General features: G+C 42.5%; 1 protein-coding gene across 7 annotated transcripts in view; it reads left to right on the forward strand.

The window, feature by feature from the left end:
- The first annotated feature begins 703 nt into the window (after positions 1–703).
- The window catches only part of SRPK2 (SRSF protein kinase 2), a 310,240-nt gene continuing 298,568 nt past the window's right edge, over positions 704–12,375 (forward strand). For 2 of the 7 annotated variants that reach the window (XM_073328503.1, XM_073328508.1), the window contains exons 1-2: positions 704–840; positions 950–1,022. In XM_073328503.1, coding sequence (XP_073184604.1) covers positions 825–840; positions 950–1,022 — 89 coding nt within the window. In that variant the 5' untranslated portion in view covers positions 704–824. Of the gene's footprint in view, positions 841–949; positions 1,023–4,403; positions 4,489–4,520; positions 6,333–6,782; positions 7,413–12,375 lie in introns of those variants that run through there. The other 5 variants (XM_073328505.1, XM_073328513.1, XM_073328511.1 and 2 more) reach the window with 4 other exon arrangements.

Consider the following 12,375-nt stretch of genomic DNA (forward strand, 5'->3'; position numbering starts at 1 on the left):
GAGCTGTGTATGTGTAATACTGAACTGAGGGCATTCACACAGCTCAGGGTTTGGGGCATACTACTAAATCAAGCCCTACTACACAAACCACATAGAGAAAAGGGGTAATTTTCAACAGTTTATAACTAGGCCAACTCTCATCTCACTAGCAAAAGGCACCTCTCTGACCTCAGGGCAGTTCCCCTGCCAAAATCCAAGTCCAGCTGTAAGCAATGAAGGTGTTAGAGGTTCTCAAAACAAAACAAAAAAGGTTGCAGGCATATATATTGGAGGGTGTTAGGAAACATGAATATGAGAGCACTGCTTAGAACCTCTTCTAATATGAAGGAGGGAGTGGTGAAGAGAGGGAAACACTGGGGTCCAGCAGCCAGAGTACCAGGCTCGCTGGTGGGAGAGCTGGGTTCTGTTCCTGGCTGTGAGCCCATGGGCCAGGTGGGGCGAGTAGCTTCCCCGCAGCAGCCTGGGCTTCTTTCCTCTGCCTTGTTTGTAAGGTCCCTTGGGCAGGACCTGCCTCTTCGTACAGTGCCCAGCGCCAAGGGCCCCGGCCCCCGCTGGGGACGCGAGGCGTCGCTCCCGGGACCCTGGGCAAGGCTTGGCGGCACTAAGGAAGCCAGCAAGGAAGGGAGGGCGCTGGAGACCCGTGGCCTGGGCGGCACCGGCCCGCCCTCTCACCGTCCCGCCCCTTCTGTCCTTCGCCGGGCCTGCCGGGGGGAGGCCGCGCCTGCGCGCTCGCTGGAGGGGCGGCTGCTGCTGCTGGTCCTGCTCCGTGCCCGGCGCTCGGACCCGCCTGGCTGCGGGTGAGGGGCCGGCGGCGGGGCAGAGCGATGAGCTCCCGAAAAGGTACCGTCCTGGCCGGCGGCGGGAGCCCGGCAGCGGCAGCGGCTCCTCGGGGGTGGGGGCTGGGGAAAGTACCGCGCGCGCCCGCTAACCTGTGCCCGTTTCTCCCCAGTGCTGGCCCTGCAGGCCCGGAGGCGGCGGCCCAAGCAGCCCGCGGCGGCCGGCAGGAGGGACAAGCACAAAAAGTGAGTGCGGAGCCTCGGCTCCCCCATAATCTGCCGGGCCCCCCATTCCTCTACATTCCGCCGGGACCCCCCGCGGGACTCCCTCTGTCCCACCGGGTTGGGACATCTGGACTCTATATATCCTTTGGGTACAGCCCCCTCACGGAACCCCCCATACTTCTCTGGCACCGCCTCCCCCCGGGACTCCACAGATTCCGCCAGCATGGGGCTCCCTCAGGACCCGTTGACATTCCTTTGGGACAGCCTGTCCCCCACGAGACCCCTCATATCCCACTGGCATTGGGTCCCCCAGGAACCCTCGACATCCCTCTGGGATAGCCTGCCCCCCACGAGACCCCTCATATCCCACTGGCATTGGGTCCCCCAGGAACCCTCGACATCCCTCTGGGATAGCCTGCCCCCCGCGAGACCCCTCATATCCTGCTCTCATCGGTCCCCCAGGAACCCTCGACATCCCTCTGGGATAGCCTGCCCCCCGCGAGACCCCTCATATCCTGCTCTCATCGGGTCCCCCAGGAACCCTCGACATGCCTTTGGGACAGCCTGCCCCCCGTGAGACCCCTTATATCCTGCTCTCATCGGGTCCCCCAGGAACCCTCGACATGCCTTTGGGACAGCCTTCCCCCCAAAGGGCCCCCATCCCGCTGGTATTGGTCCCCCAAGAACCCTCAACAACTCTCTGGGAAAGCCTCCCGCCCACAGGACTCTCCATATCCTGTTGGGATAGACCTCCCACGGGACCTCTCCAGGACAGCCCCTCCATCTTGCCAGGGCACCATTGGGACCCCCCTTATTGCACAGGGTGGTCCCCCCAGGCTCCCATTCCCACATATCCCTCCAGACAGCCGCCTCTGAGCCACCCCATATCCCTCTAGGATAATCTCCCTTGTTAATAATAGCCCCTGCCCATGGGACCTTGGAACCCCCCATATCCTACTCGGGAAGGCTCTTCCGTATCCTGCTGGGACAGACCTCTGTCTTTCTGGAACAGTCCCCCCACGAGCACCTAGTATCCTGTGAAAAGAGTTCTCCCAAGATTCCCCTTCCCCCACCCCCATATTTCTCCAGAACAGCCACTCTGGGACCCTCCAATATGCCGCCTGGGCACACTTCTTCCTGCCCGGCCGCCCCTCCCGTGTCCTGTAGGGGGGAAATCCCTCCTGACTTGGGGGCCACCCTTCCCACCAGAACAGACCCCTGCTGGCCCTCACATTACCCCTAATATCCTACTGATAGAGATCCTCTCCTTTGCCCCATCCAGCTGGAACAGGGGGTACCCTGTATACATAGCCCATTGGGACAGGGTACCTCTTCCTGTGCACCTATCCCTCATTCTGCTGGAACAGGACACCCCTGGACAGTCTTTCATCTTTGCAGGACAGATCACTCCCATAACTCTGAGATCTGCCTGGATCTCCCCCTCTTCCCCAAATTCCTTCTAGGACACACAAGGAGAGATGGTCCTCTCCCAGCACCAGCCATAATACTCCCACTGGGATACCAACCCTTTCCACACTTCCCTATATCTGCCCAGAGGACCGGACCCACTGGGATACCTACTCTCCCTATAGCCCCTTTTACCCTTTGGACCCACTAGAATATATGCTCCTCCCATATATATATGGCATCCCCCATCCAGCTCTTCATATCACCCTTATATAACCCACAGCTTCATGGGCTTCTCCTTAAAATCCCATCAGACTTCGCATGTATTTATTAGATTACTTTTTGCCATGTTCTTTGTCTGCCCCCCCCTCCTCCCAGTGGGCCATATTTCCATGGGTCTCCTCCCAGGACATCCCTCTCATCCCCATTTTTTCTTCTGGATTTATGTAGAAAGATATAAAGAAACAGATTAAATCATTCTGGTGCAATCTTTTCCTGCCCTTTCAGGGATGGGTAAAAGCAGCAGAGGTTTACAACTTTTGCTGTGTTGTTCTTCAGATGTGGATAGTAGTGGTGCATCCTCATCCTGTTCTGCTTCTGCTGTATGTTTCCAATGCTGTGTGAAAAAAACATTGTGCTTTCAGTCATATTAAACATTTTTTAATGTAAGAAACCAAGTTTTGTGGCATAGTTGTACTATGTGGTTGGGTCCATTATTTCCAAAAAAACATTTTGGAAGGAAAATTTGTGATCATCTTACATAGTTTGTATGCTTTTGTTTGTCACTTCAGAAACACACATTTCTCAGAAATGATTTGACATTGTGTAGAAATGTTGTTACTTCTAGATTTTGTACTTTTTTTTTACGATTTTCATTAGTCAATATCTGTTTAGATGTTAAAACTACAAAGTGGATAACTTTAACTGATGCTTCAGTAAAAAAATTGCAATGGTTAGTACGCTTTTGGTGAGTGCTGCCTTGTGACTTTGTTTTGGTGAATGAATTAATTAAATGACATTATATTAACACATACTTTTACTGAGCACAGAACTAGAATTTTTTTAATGTTAAACCACGGGGCAAACTGGGTGCTGGTAGGTATGAGTGTTCAGTCAGTTGATGACACAGTCTGTTCCTGGCCACTCGCCATACCGAGTTGGCATTTCCAGATGCAGTGCCCCAATCTATTCTGTTGCCTTGGGAAACAGTGGCTTTGCTACAGCAAACAGTTTTCCTTTCTTTTCTACTGTGTATAATTTCTTGTCTCCTTAACCCGTTTTACATTACCTAGTCCTTTTTCTCTGGTTTACTCTTTTGGGTAACAATACAACATCTTAACGTAAAATTCTGAAAGACGTGTAGCTCTTTTGAACACTATTGTGTAGTTTCTTCCCAAAATTTTGTTAAAGCTAGTATTCAACTTGATTTCAGGTAATAATAATAATACATTGTGGGGATTTTCACATTCACTTGGCTTGTTATTAACCCAAACACTACAGTATTGGGATCTCAGAATAATGGGTGGATTTGATATGCACTACATACAAATTGCATTGATAAATCCCACTGTGTGAGGCAAGGGAGTCATCAAAGCCATTGATAGAACTTTGTGTGAAACAGTTTTTGTTTAACTGCAGGTCTGCTTTGGAAAGGGACTGTGAAACGATGCCTTCAACAGATCTTCTCCCTGTCTGTTTTGTAGTAAACGTACTTGTTTAGTGTTCTTTATTTCTCAACATTACAGAGCCAGCGCAATTGTGGAAGAGACAGCTGGGTTCTGTTTGGCTCTCACATTCAACTGAATTGTAAGGCCTTGTACTCCTATCGTAGTCCTGCAGTATACTAGGGACAACATTTTCAAACTTGGGTGTTTAAGTTTAGCACGTGGATACAAAAGTTGTTTGTGGAATCCATGCAATATACAGTAAAAAGCAGCACACGGTCTGTTGCAGTGCATTGTTCTGTTTGCTGAGACTTTCAATGTCTCATCCTAGGAAATCATTCCAGGATGCAACCATTGGCTTTCTGAAATAGGAAATGCTCCAGAAGCTGTAACATTTCATATAAGGCCACTATCAGGTAGGTGTGTTGGAACTAAATATGGTGATTTAGGTATCAAGACATCAATCTCTGAATTCCTTGATGAAGTCAGAATTTGCCAACATCCAGTGCTTCTGTGATGAACTGAGAGAACCTGCTCATCAAGCACTAAATAGTTAAATTAGTAAAGAGATATGCCATGCAGAAGGTTCAATCTGAAGTAATTGCATTACATTTATGTAAAACTCTGTTGTCTTCAGTAGGACAGTTGCTTTTACAACTACAGGCTGGTTCAGCATAGGTCCACTAAAAATGCATTATTTCGATTTGCCTTTGCAGGCACAGGGAAGTACAATTTGTAATCCTTTTCACATGCAGTTGGACTGGAGGGTGAATCCATCATGGTGAAGGGCAGGAGACATTAGTGTGCTGCAGTGGTGTGTCCCATATTTTGTTCTGATTTCTCTATTTTATTTTCCTATGCTATTTTCTAAAAAAGTCTATAAAATAATGTAAACCACATGGCCAGGTTCTGACCATGGATTTTGAAAGGAGTTTCTCCTATCCCTCTGTAATCCCTTCTTCTGCCTTTTCCCTTCAGAAGAGGACAGCTGGAGTGGAAGCTATTGCCCTTCTCATTTATTTATTTTTTTCAGCTACAACAGAGTATTATGGAATGGGGGAGAGTCTCTCACAACCTCTGTTCAAATAAAATAAATTGGGTGGGTAGCAATGGCAAGTTTTAAACCACTGGACACTCAAGAACTACAAGCTGTGGAATGTGCAGTAGATAAAATAAGGTGGTTGCCAATGTATCTTTCATGAATTCTTAATTTTTCTAATAGATAAGGTCTTTATATCTGGCCACATGCCAGTTTGCTTATTACAATATGAAAATATATTTTTGATCACTTCAATAAAATTTGCCTTAGACTGTAGAGGAAGGGGGTTGGATGGGAAGCAGAACGGTCTATGGCCTTACACAGATTATCAAGACAAAGTGTGAAAACTGGATTTTGAAAGAGCTCCCACTTTCAATGATAAATGTTCCATATTGTGCATGTTAGTTGCTCTTCTACATGATTAGTCTTGTCTCAGATAAAAGTTTCATTCCAAATTCCAGACATGTTGTTTCTGTTGATATTCTGGTGTGGTAGAGAGGCTGTTAATCACAAAGCTTAGGCTGTCTAGTTAAGTCACAGGCATAGCTAGAGAAGTGATTGTTTCACCATTCTGCTACTATCAGGTTGAGGGAAAAGATCCACAATATCTTTTCATGCTACTGACTGTCTCCATTTTCTCCTCCAGTGGCAACCTGCTTCTTTAATTGAAGAGCAATAAACTTCAGACCATTGTTGTCTGTTCTGTTTGTAAACAGAGTTGACTTTTTGCATTGATTTAAAAACCTATTTATCTTAGTTAAAAATATCCTTAACTTTTTTCATGAATACTGTTTTGGGGTTTGGTCTACATTGGCTGAGGCACACAATGGTGCGCAGGATGGATTGATTTCTTTTACCCTCAACTAATGTTCCCCATCACAGCCATGGATGTTTCACGCCTCATGCAACAGATCCTGTACACTCAGCTGATCCACCCTGGAGAAACACGTAAAGTAAACAGATCAGCACAATGGAAGAACGGATAAGACCAAGTTTTCTGAAGCTGTATGCACTGAAAAATACCACATTATACTGACCAATGTCAAATAAGGTTCCCCCTACCTTCCCTTCAGCCAGAAGAGATGGTCCTTACACCATGCTCCAAAGATGATCTTTCATGATCTGTTAGACCAAATAGAGAGATTCTGGAGATAAGAGGTGTCCAATAAAAATTTTCCTACTTCTGCTATTATTTTAGTCTCCTGGACTGCCTTCTGCGTGGTAGGTACTATGCAAATATAAAAGAAGGGATATTTTTTGTTCTGAAGGGCTTGTCATCTAAAAAGATATAGACAATGGATTCAGCATAAAGTAAAGTAGCCCCGGCCTATCAGAAGGAGTAGTTTATGTTTTAGTCTTACAGGAATTGGCTGAGGTGCTCTCTGGAAAGCTAATGTTAATTTTTAATGAATTGTGAAAAACTGGGGAGGAAGGAAGCCAATGTTATGTCAATATTTAAAAAGGACTTATGGGATGATCAGGGTAATTATAGGTTGGCCAGCCTAACACTGATCTCGTGCAAAAGAATGGGACAGCTGTTGTGGGACTTTGTTGTTAAAAGATGGAAACATAATACCAGCCAGCTTGGTTTCATGGAAAATAGAAATTAACTCTGTATTTGTTTCCTCTTTATATACATCTCTATTATAATATTTCCCCTGAGAATATCAGAATAACACTTAAAAGTGTGCTAAGATCTTCAAAGACATAAAATAAGGCAGCACAGCTCAGAGGACCTCACAAAAATAACCAAATGTAAATGAAGGATTGGAGAAAAAGATGTATCACTTATTTTTGTATCCTTTTACCCCGGTTCTAATCCTGCCTAGCTCTCATCTTTTACTTTTTCCCCCATACTATCATTTCAATAATTATTTGTATTGTAGTAGTCTGTAGAGGCCACACTCAGCATTAGGGCACCACTGTGCTAAACAATTTTTATAAATGTATACATTTCTCTACCCTCTCCCCGCAACTTTAGTCTGCGCGCTCAGTGTTCTATCCATTCCTAAATTTAATTCTTTATTTTACAGTTGGTGTCCGCTTCTGTCCATTTCAATTGACTTACCCAACCTCCTGTTCTCCCCTGTTATTTTTCCATACAATCCCTAACTATACTCTGGTTCCTCCTCATGGCTCTGCGAACCATCATCCCTCTAAAAAGTTCAGAGGAGTGGCTTTGTTAACGTTTCTGGAGCATTGGTGTTGTGAACAATTGCGCTTGCCACTATCTAAACTGCGAGGTGCCCCTGGCATCTCAGCCACACCCTTGGGAGTTACTGTCCAGATGGTGTATGGAAGGTAAGGTAGAAGGGCAAGAATGGGCTAAAATATTACATACCTTACTGTAACATAACAATCTATATGTACTGTAACATGGCAAAATTGCAATCTGACAAATTTTTGTCTGGCACTGACAGGTTTCAGTGTGGTAGCCGTGTTAGTCTGTATCAGCAAAACCAACGAGGAGTACTTGTAGCACCTTAGAGACTAACAAATTTATTTGGGCATAAGCTTTCGTGGGCTAAAACCCACTTCATCAGATGCATGGAGTGGAAAAAAACAGTGGGCAGGTATATATACATAGTACATGAAAAGATGGGGGTCAGTGCTAACGAGACAATTCAGTTAAAGTGGAAGCAGGCTAATGTCAACAGTAGAATATTGAGGGAGGAAAAATCACTTTTGAAGTGGTAATGAGGCCAATGTAAACAGAGTGACCCATTTCAAAAATTGACAAGAAAGTGTGAGTAACAGTAGGGGAAAATTAGTATAGGGAGATTAGTTTTTATAGTGACTCATCCACTCCCAGCCTTTATTCAGGCCTAATTTGATGGTGTCCAGTTTGCAAATTAATTCCAGTTCTGCAGTTTCTTGTTGGAGTCTGTTTTTGAATTTTTGTTGTTGAAGAATTGCCACTTTTAAGTCTGTTATTGAGTGTCCAGGGAGATTGAAGTGTTCTCCAACTGGTTTTTGAATATTATAATTCTTGATGTCTGATTTGTGTCCATTTATTCTTTTGTGTAGAGTCTGTCCGGTTTGGCCAATGTACATGGCAGAGGGGCATTGCTGGCACATGATGGCATACATCACATTGGTAGATGTGCAGGTGAACGAGCCTCTTATGGTGTGGCTGATGTGATTAGGTCCTATGATGGTGTCCCTTGAATAGATATGTGGACAGAGTTCGCAACGGGGTTTGTTGCAGGGATAGGTTCCTGGGTTAGTGTTTTTGTTGAGTGGTGTGTAGTTGCTGGTGAGTATTTGCTTCAGGTTGGGTGGCTGTCTGTAAGCGAGGACTGGCCTGTCTCCTCACTCTCACAGACCTTAGGGATCGTCCTTCAGGATAGGTTGTAGGGTATGCCCAAATACATTTCTTAGTCTCTAAAGTGGCACAAGTACTCCTCGTTATTTTTGTCTAGCAGTGTTTGTTTGGGAAGACTGAGATTTTCAGACTAAATGTGTACTTAAGGTTAGTAAAAGGTACTCTATACAAATAGTATCTTGTTACTGCACTGCATATTTTTTAAATGTTTCATAGACTTTTAGCCAATAGCTGTTCTTGATAATAGTGGGGAGTCAGGTTGCTGAAACTCAGTGTGTTCATTAGAAATGTACCCCTAGGTTTTGTCATGTCATGCTTGTCCCTTTTCAGGAAATAAATTGGCAACTTTTGATTTGGTATAGAAATTCTGGATAAAGGACAAATGTGTTTCACTAAATTGTCATGTTTAGTGTCACTTCTGAGATGATCTTATTTGGAGGGTGCCTGTAAAAAGGCAATCATGAAGAAATCTCTAACTCTTGAGAAATAAAACTGCTTATTGACTGTAGTTGTTTCACAGTTTTTCTCATCTAAAAAGCTATCAGTAAAAACACTAACTTTTCTAAGATACAGGAGACTGAGTTTTTCTTTGTCCTCAGGGATTGGAAAATAACATTGACTTTAAACTATGGTATTGAGTGTCTCTTTATCATTTTAGAATTCTGGCAAACCATGCATTGACTATAGCCCAGGGTTGTTGAAGTCCTTGGTTTTGTTTTTGTTTTTTGTAATCTTTCTGTTGTAGTTGCTGCAGTGATAAAAGCCAGAATTTGTGCATTTACAAAATCTGCGTGTTAATTTGTAATATTGGAATCACTTATTTGAAAACTAGCAAACACAAAGCTTAGTACTGTAAAAATTGTACCATATTATAAGTATATTCTGTTAATTGTTCAAAAGAGTTGCATCTCCCTTGTGCCATTTCTTGGAACAGTTGCCGTTTTCACTTTTCCCTTTCTCCCTTGGCCTTGTCCTAACTAGTTTTAAAATGGAATTTGATTAATTTATAAATGGGATTATATGACTGGGTTGTCTGCAGTAGCAGCGGACAGGACTCGATTACCTGGGAGGTCCTTTCCAGTCCTATTTTTCCTTTTCTGCCTTCTTGTCTCATCTTTGTTCATATATTTCCCTCCAGTTTGTCATCTTTGATTATTCTTTGTTTCCCCTGTAACTCACCTGAAGGTGACATGCTACATGGGGATGCTACTGGTGGCCCCTTGTGGGCTGTATGTTTTTGTGGCAAAGTGCAACAGGAGAAGAGAAGAGAACTGAGCTGAGCTTGTGGCCCTATATGCTTGAGGTGCGCCTGTTGTGTGCTGTGCCTCCCTTAAAGGTTGCTACAAGTGCTGAAAGCATATTACCAGAGGAGTTTATAGTCCAGCGTGATGTATTTTTCTGCATTCCTTCTTTTCTCTGCACTGTGGCTCTTCCTCTTCCAGACTGTTCAAGGAGGGGAAACAATGTCTTATTGTATGCATTTATACAGTGGAGCAGAGTTAAAGTTGCTGTGGGATCCTTAATTCTGAATTTCCTGACTTTTCCTTCATTAAAATCTCAACCTAATTATTGCTTTACATAGTCTTTGTGTATAACTTACTTTATTCTGGCACAAAAGAATTATATTTAATTTGGCTTAGGTGATTAAACCCTGACACATACATTACATAACTAACTAAAAATCTTTAAGATGAAGTATGAATATTCCACACAGTTTATACATCAGTGAGTTAAAATACTGATGTAAAATTTAAGCTGGCACATTTCAAAAATAGACTGACCTATGAGCCACTCTACACACTTACTAATGCTTTCATTATCTCCATTACTAATTATGTACTTCATAATACAGGAGCAGACTGGTAAATTCTTAAAGGTAAAATCTGTAGAAAAATATTAATCCGGGAACAAATCTTACAGTATGAAGTCAATATCTTTGTAAAACTTCAGAACTGAGTAATCCTGTGAGAGTTTTGTTATGGAACTTTGAGCAGAATAAGGTGTTAATTTATACAGTTTCAGATCATAAATATAATAAGGTCCTATCCTCTTTCTTTAGACCAGTATATCAATGGCTAATTAGTATGCTTTTTGTCTACTTTGCATATTCAGAAATATTTTCACAGCTAATGTGTAATTTTCTGTTAAATGCTCCAGAAAAAGGTGAGAGAGAAACTCGCATTGACATAATTTAGTAGTGTTTTGCTTCAGCAAAGTTTAGGCTCGTGTATAAGGAAACATGAATGTACGTGCTGGAACTGTCCAAAGTAAGTGTTTTTTGGAAAATTTTGTACTTAGGCAGATTTCTTAGTTTTATGTGTGTTTTATTTCACAGCTGATATTTATTTTTGTTATTCATGACAGTGTCCCTCTGAATGGCCTCTTGTTTCTCTTTAGGTAAGATGTATTGAAGGCAGACCAAATTAGTCTGAATTACTTGCTTACCTTTAATTACAACAGCACTTACTATATAACACGCATGTAAGCTCATTTTCCTATTTCTTTTTCTTACAAAAGAATATACAACCTATAATAAGGTTGTATATATGGCAAATGCAGGAAACAGTATCAGATAAAGTAAAATTTTCATAGCATGTTTCATAGTGTGTTTAATACTCTCTAAATATAGTAGAGAAAATTTTATTCTCAAACCACGGATCTGATTGTCTTTAGGAGCTTTGACATTTTGCCAATTACCCAGACTTTCAAATAGGGTTTCTTCCAAAGTAGTTTGACCTCTCTGTGGCTCTTTGGGGTTATGGGTATGCACATTTAAGTTTCTCCTCCTCTGGGGCTCATGCTGTTAGTTAAGGGCCAAATTCAGCCTTGAACTAACAAACTATGCATTTCACCAGACCTTCACCACTATTCCACTCTATCACATGTATAGGGCCCTTCGTTTTTGGTTTCTGTTTTATTTAATTTTTCCTGGGAATTTATCGGTAGTTTTTTTACTATAACAAAAACAGGTGAAAATTGGTGGAAAAAATATTAATATTTTTTCTGAGTAAATATTGGGGTTTATTTTGGTGGATGGAAGGATGGGGAAAAAGTATTCAGTAGATTATGCTTTGATGAATGGAATTCAATGTGGTTTGCTGTAGAGCTAAAACAGAACTCAAAATATAATGCCATTTCTGAGTTTAAGAAAACAATATTTCTCTAATCCCCAAATAAAACTTCTCATTTGAATAAACAGTTTACTGTTGTAGACTTAGAACTGTTAGTCTATAAATATTTACATTTAATAATTGGGCCACACCACTTGCAGCGCATACACTCAACTTCATCCTTTTCTCCTTTTTTAAAACTTTCAAATATTTCCTTGTGTTCTGAAACATCTTCTGATACAGATTTTCATTTTCTTCCTATTTTAGTATGTCAGATCTTTAAACTGTAATCTGCTAACAGCTTGAAATGTATACGTGATGGGTCTGAGATTCATCAGTACGTTCAGATGCGCATGCACTTTGGAGCTTGCATGCTTGCCTGTTTGTTTGTATCTTCTAGACTAATACATAACCTTACTTCAACAGGCGTCTTCGCATATACACACAGACTAATGTATTATCATAATTCATATATCTTCTTTGAATGATACAAAAGGTGAAAATTGGAAAAAAAAAGAATAATACTTTTCTGTGAAATCCGGGATTTTTTTGGTAAAAATTGGTTTAAACTGAAAATGAAGGGGCTTACACATATAGTTGCTTATTGAGTCAGAACTTTTACTATTGATATGGGCTAACATTAAGAGGGCTTTGGTATTGTGTGTGACACAACAGGTGACTGGGGTAGCCCTCACTGGAAATGCCAAGGTCAGGGCAGGCTGCAAAAGGGAGAGCAGATACTCCCAAGACTGGTGGGTAACACTGAAGTTAAACTCCATAGCCAGTCACAAACTGTGCTCCTGATCCCCCACACTGGTTATCAAGAAGC

Source organism: Lepidochelys kempii, chromosome 1 (assembly GCF_965140265.1).
Source record: "Lepidochelys kempii isolate rLepKem1 chromosome 1, rLepKem1.hap2, whole genome shotgun sequence".
Taxonomy (NCBI): domain Eukaryota; kingdom Metazoa; phylum Chordata; order Testudines; family Cheloniidae; genus Lepidochelys; species Lepidochelys kempii.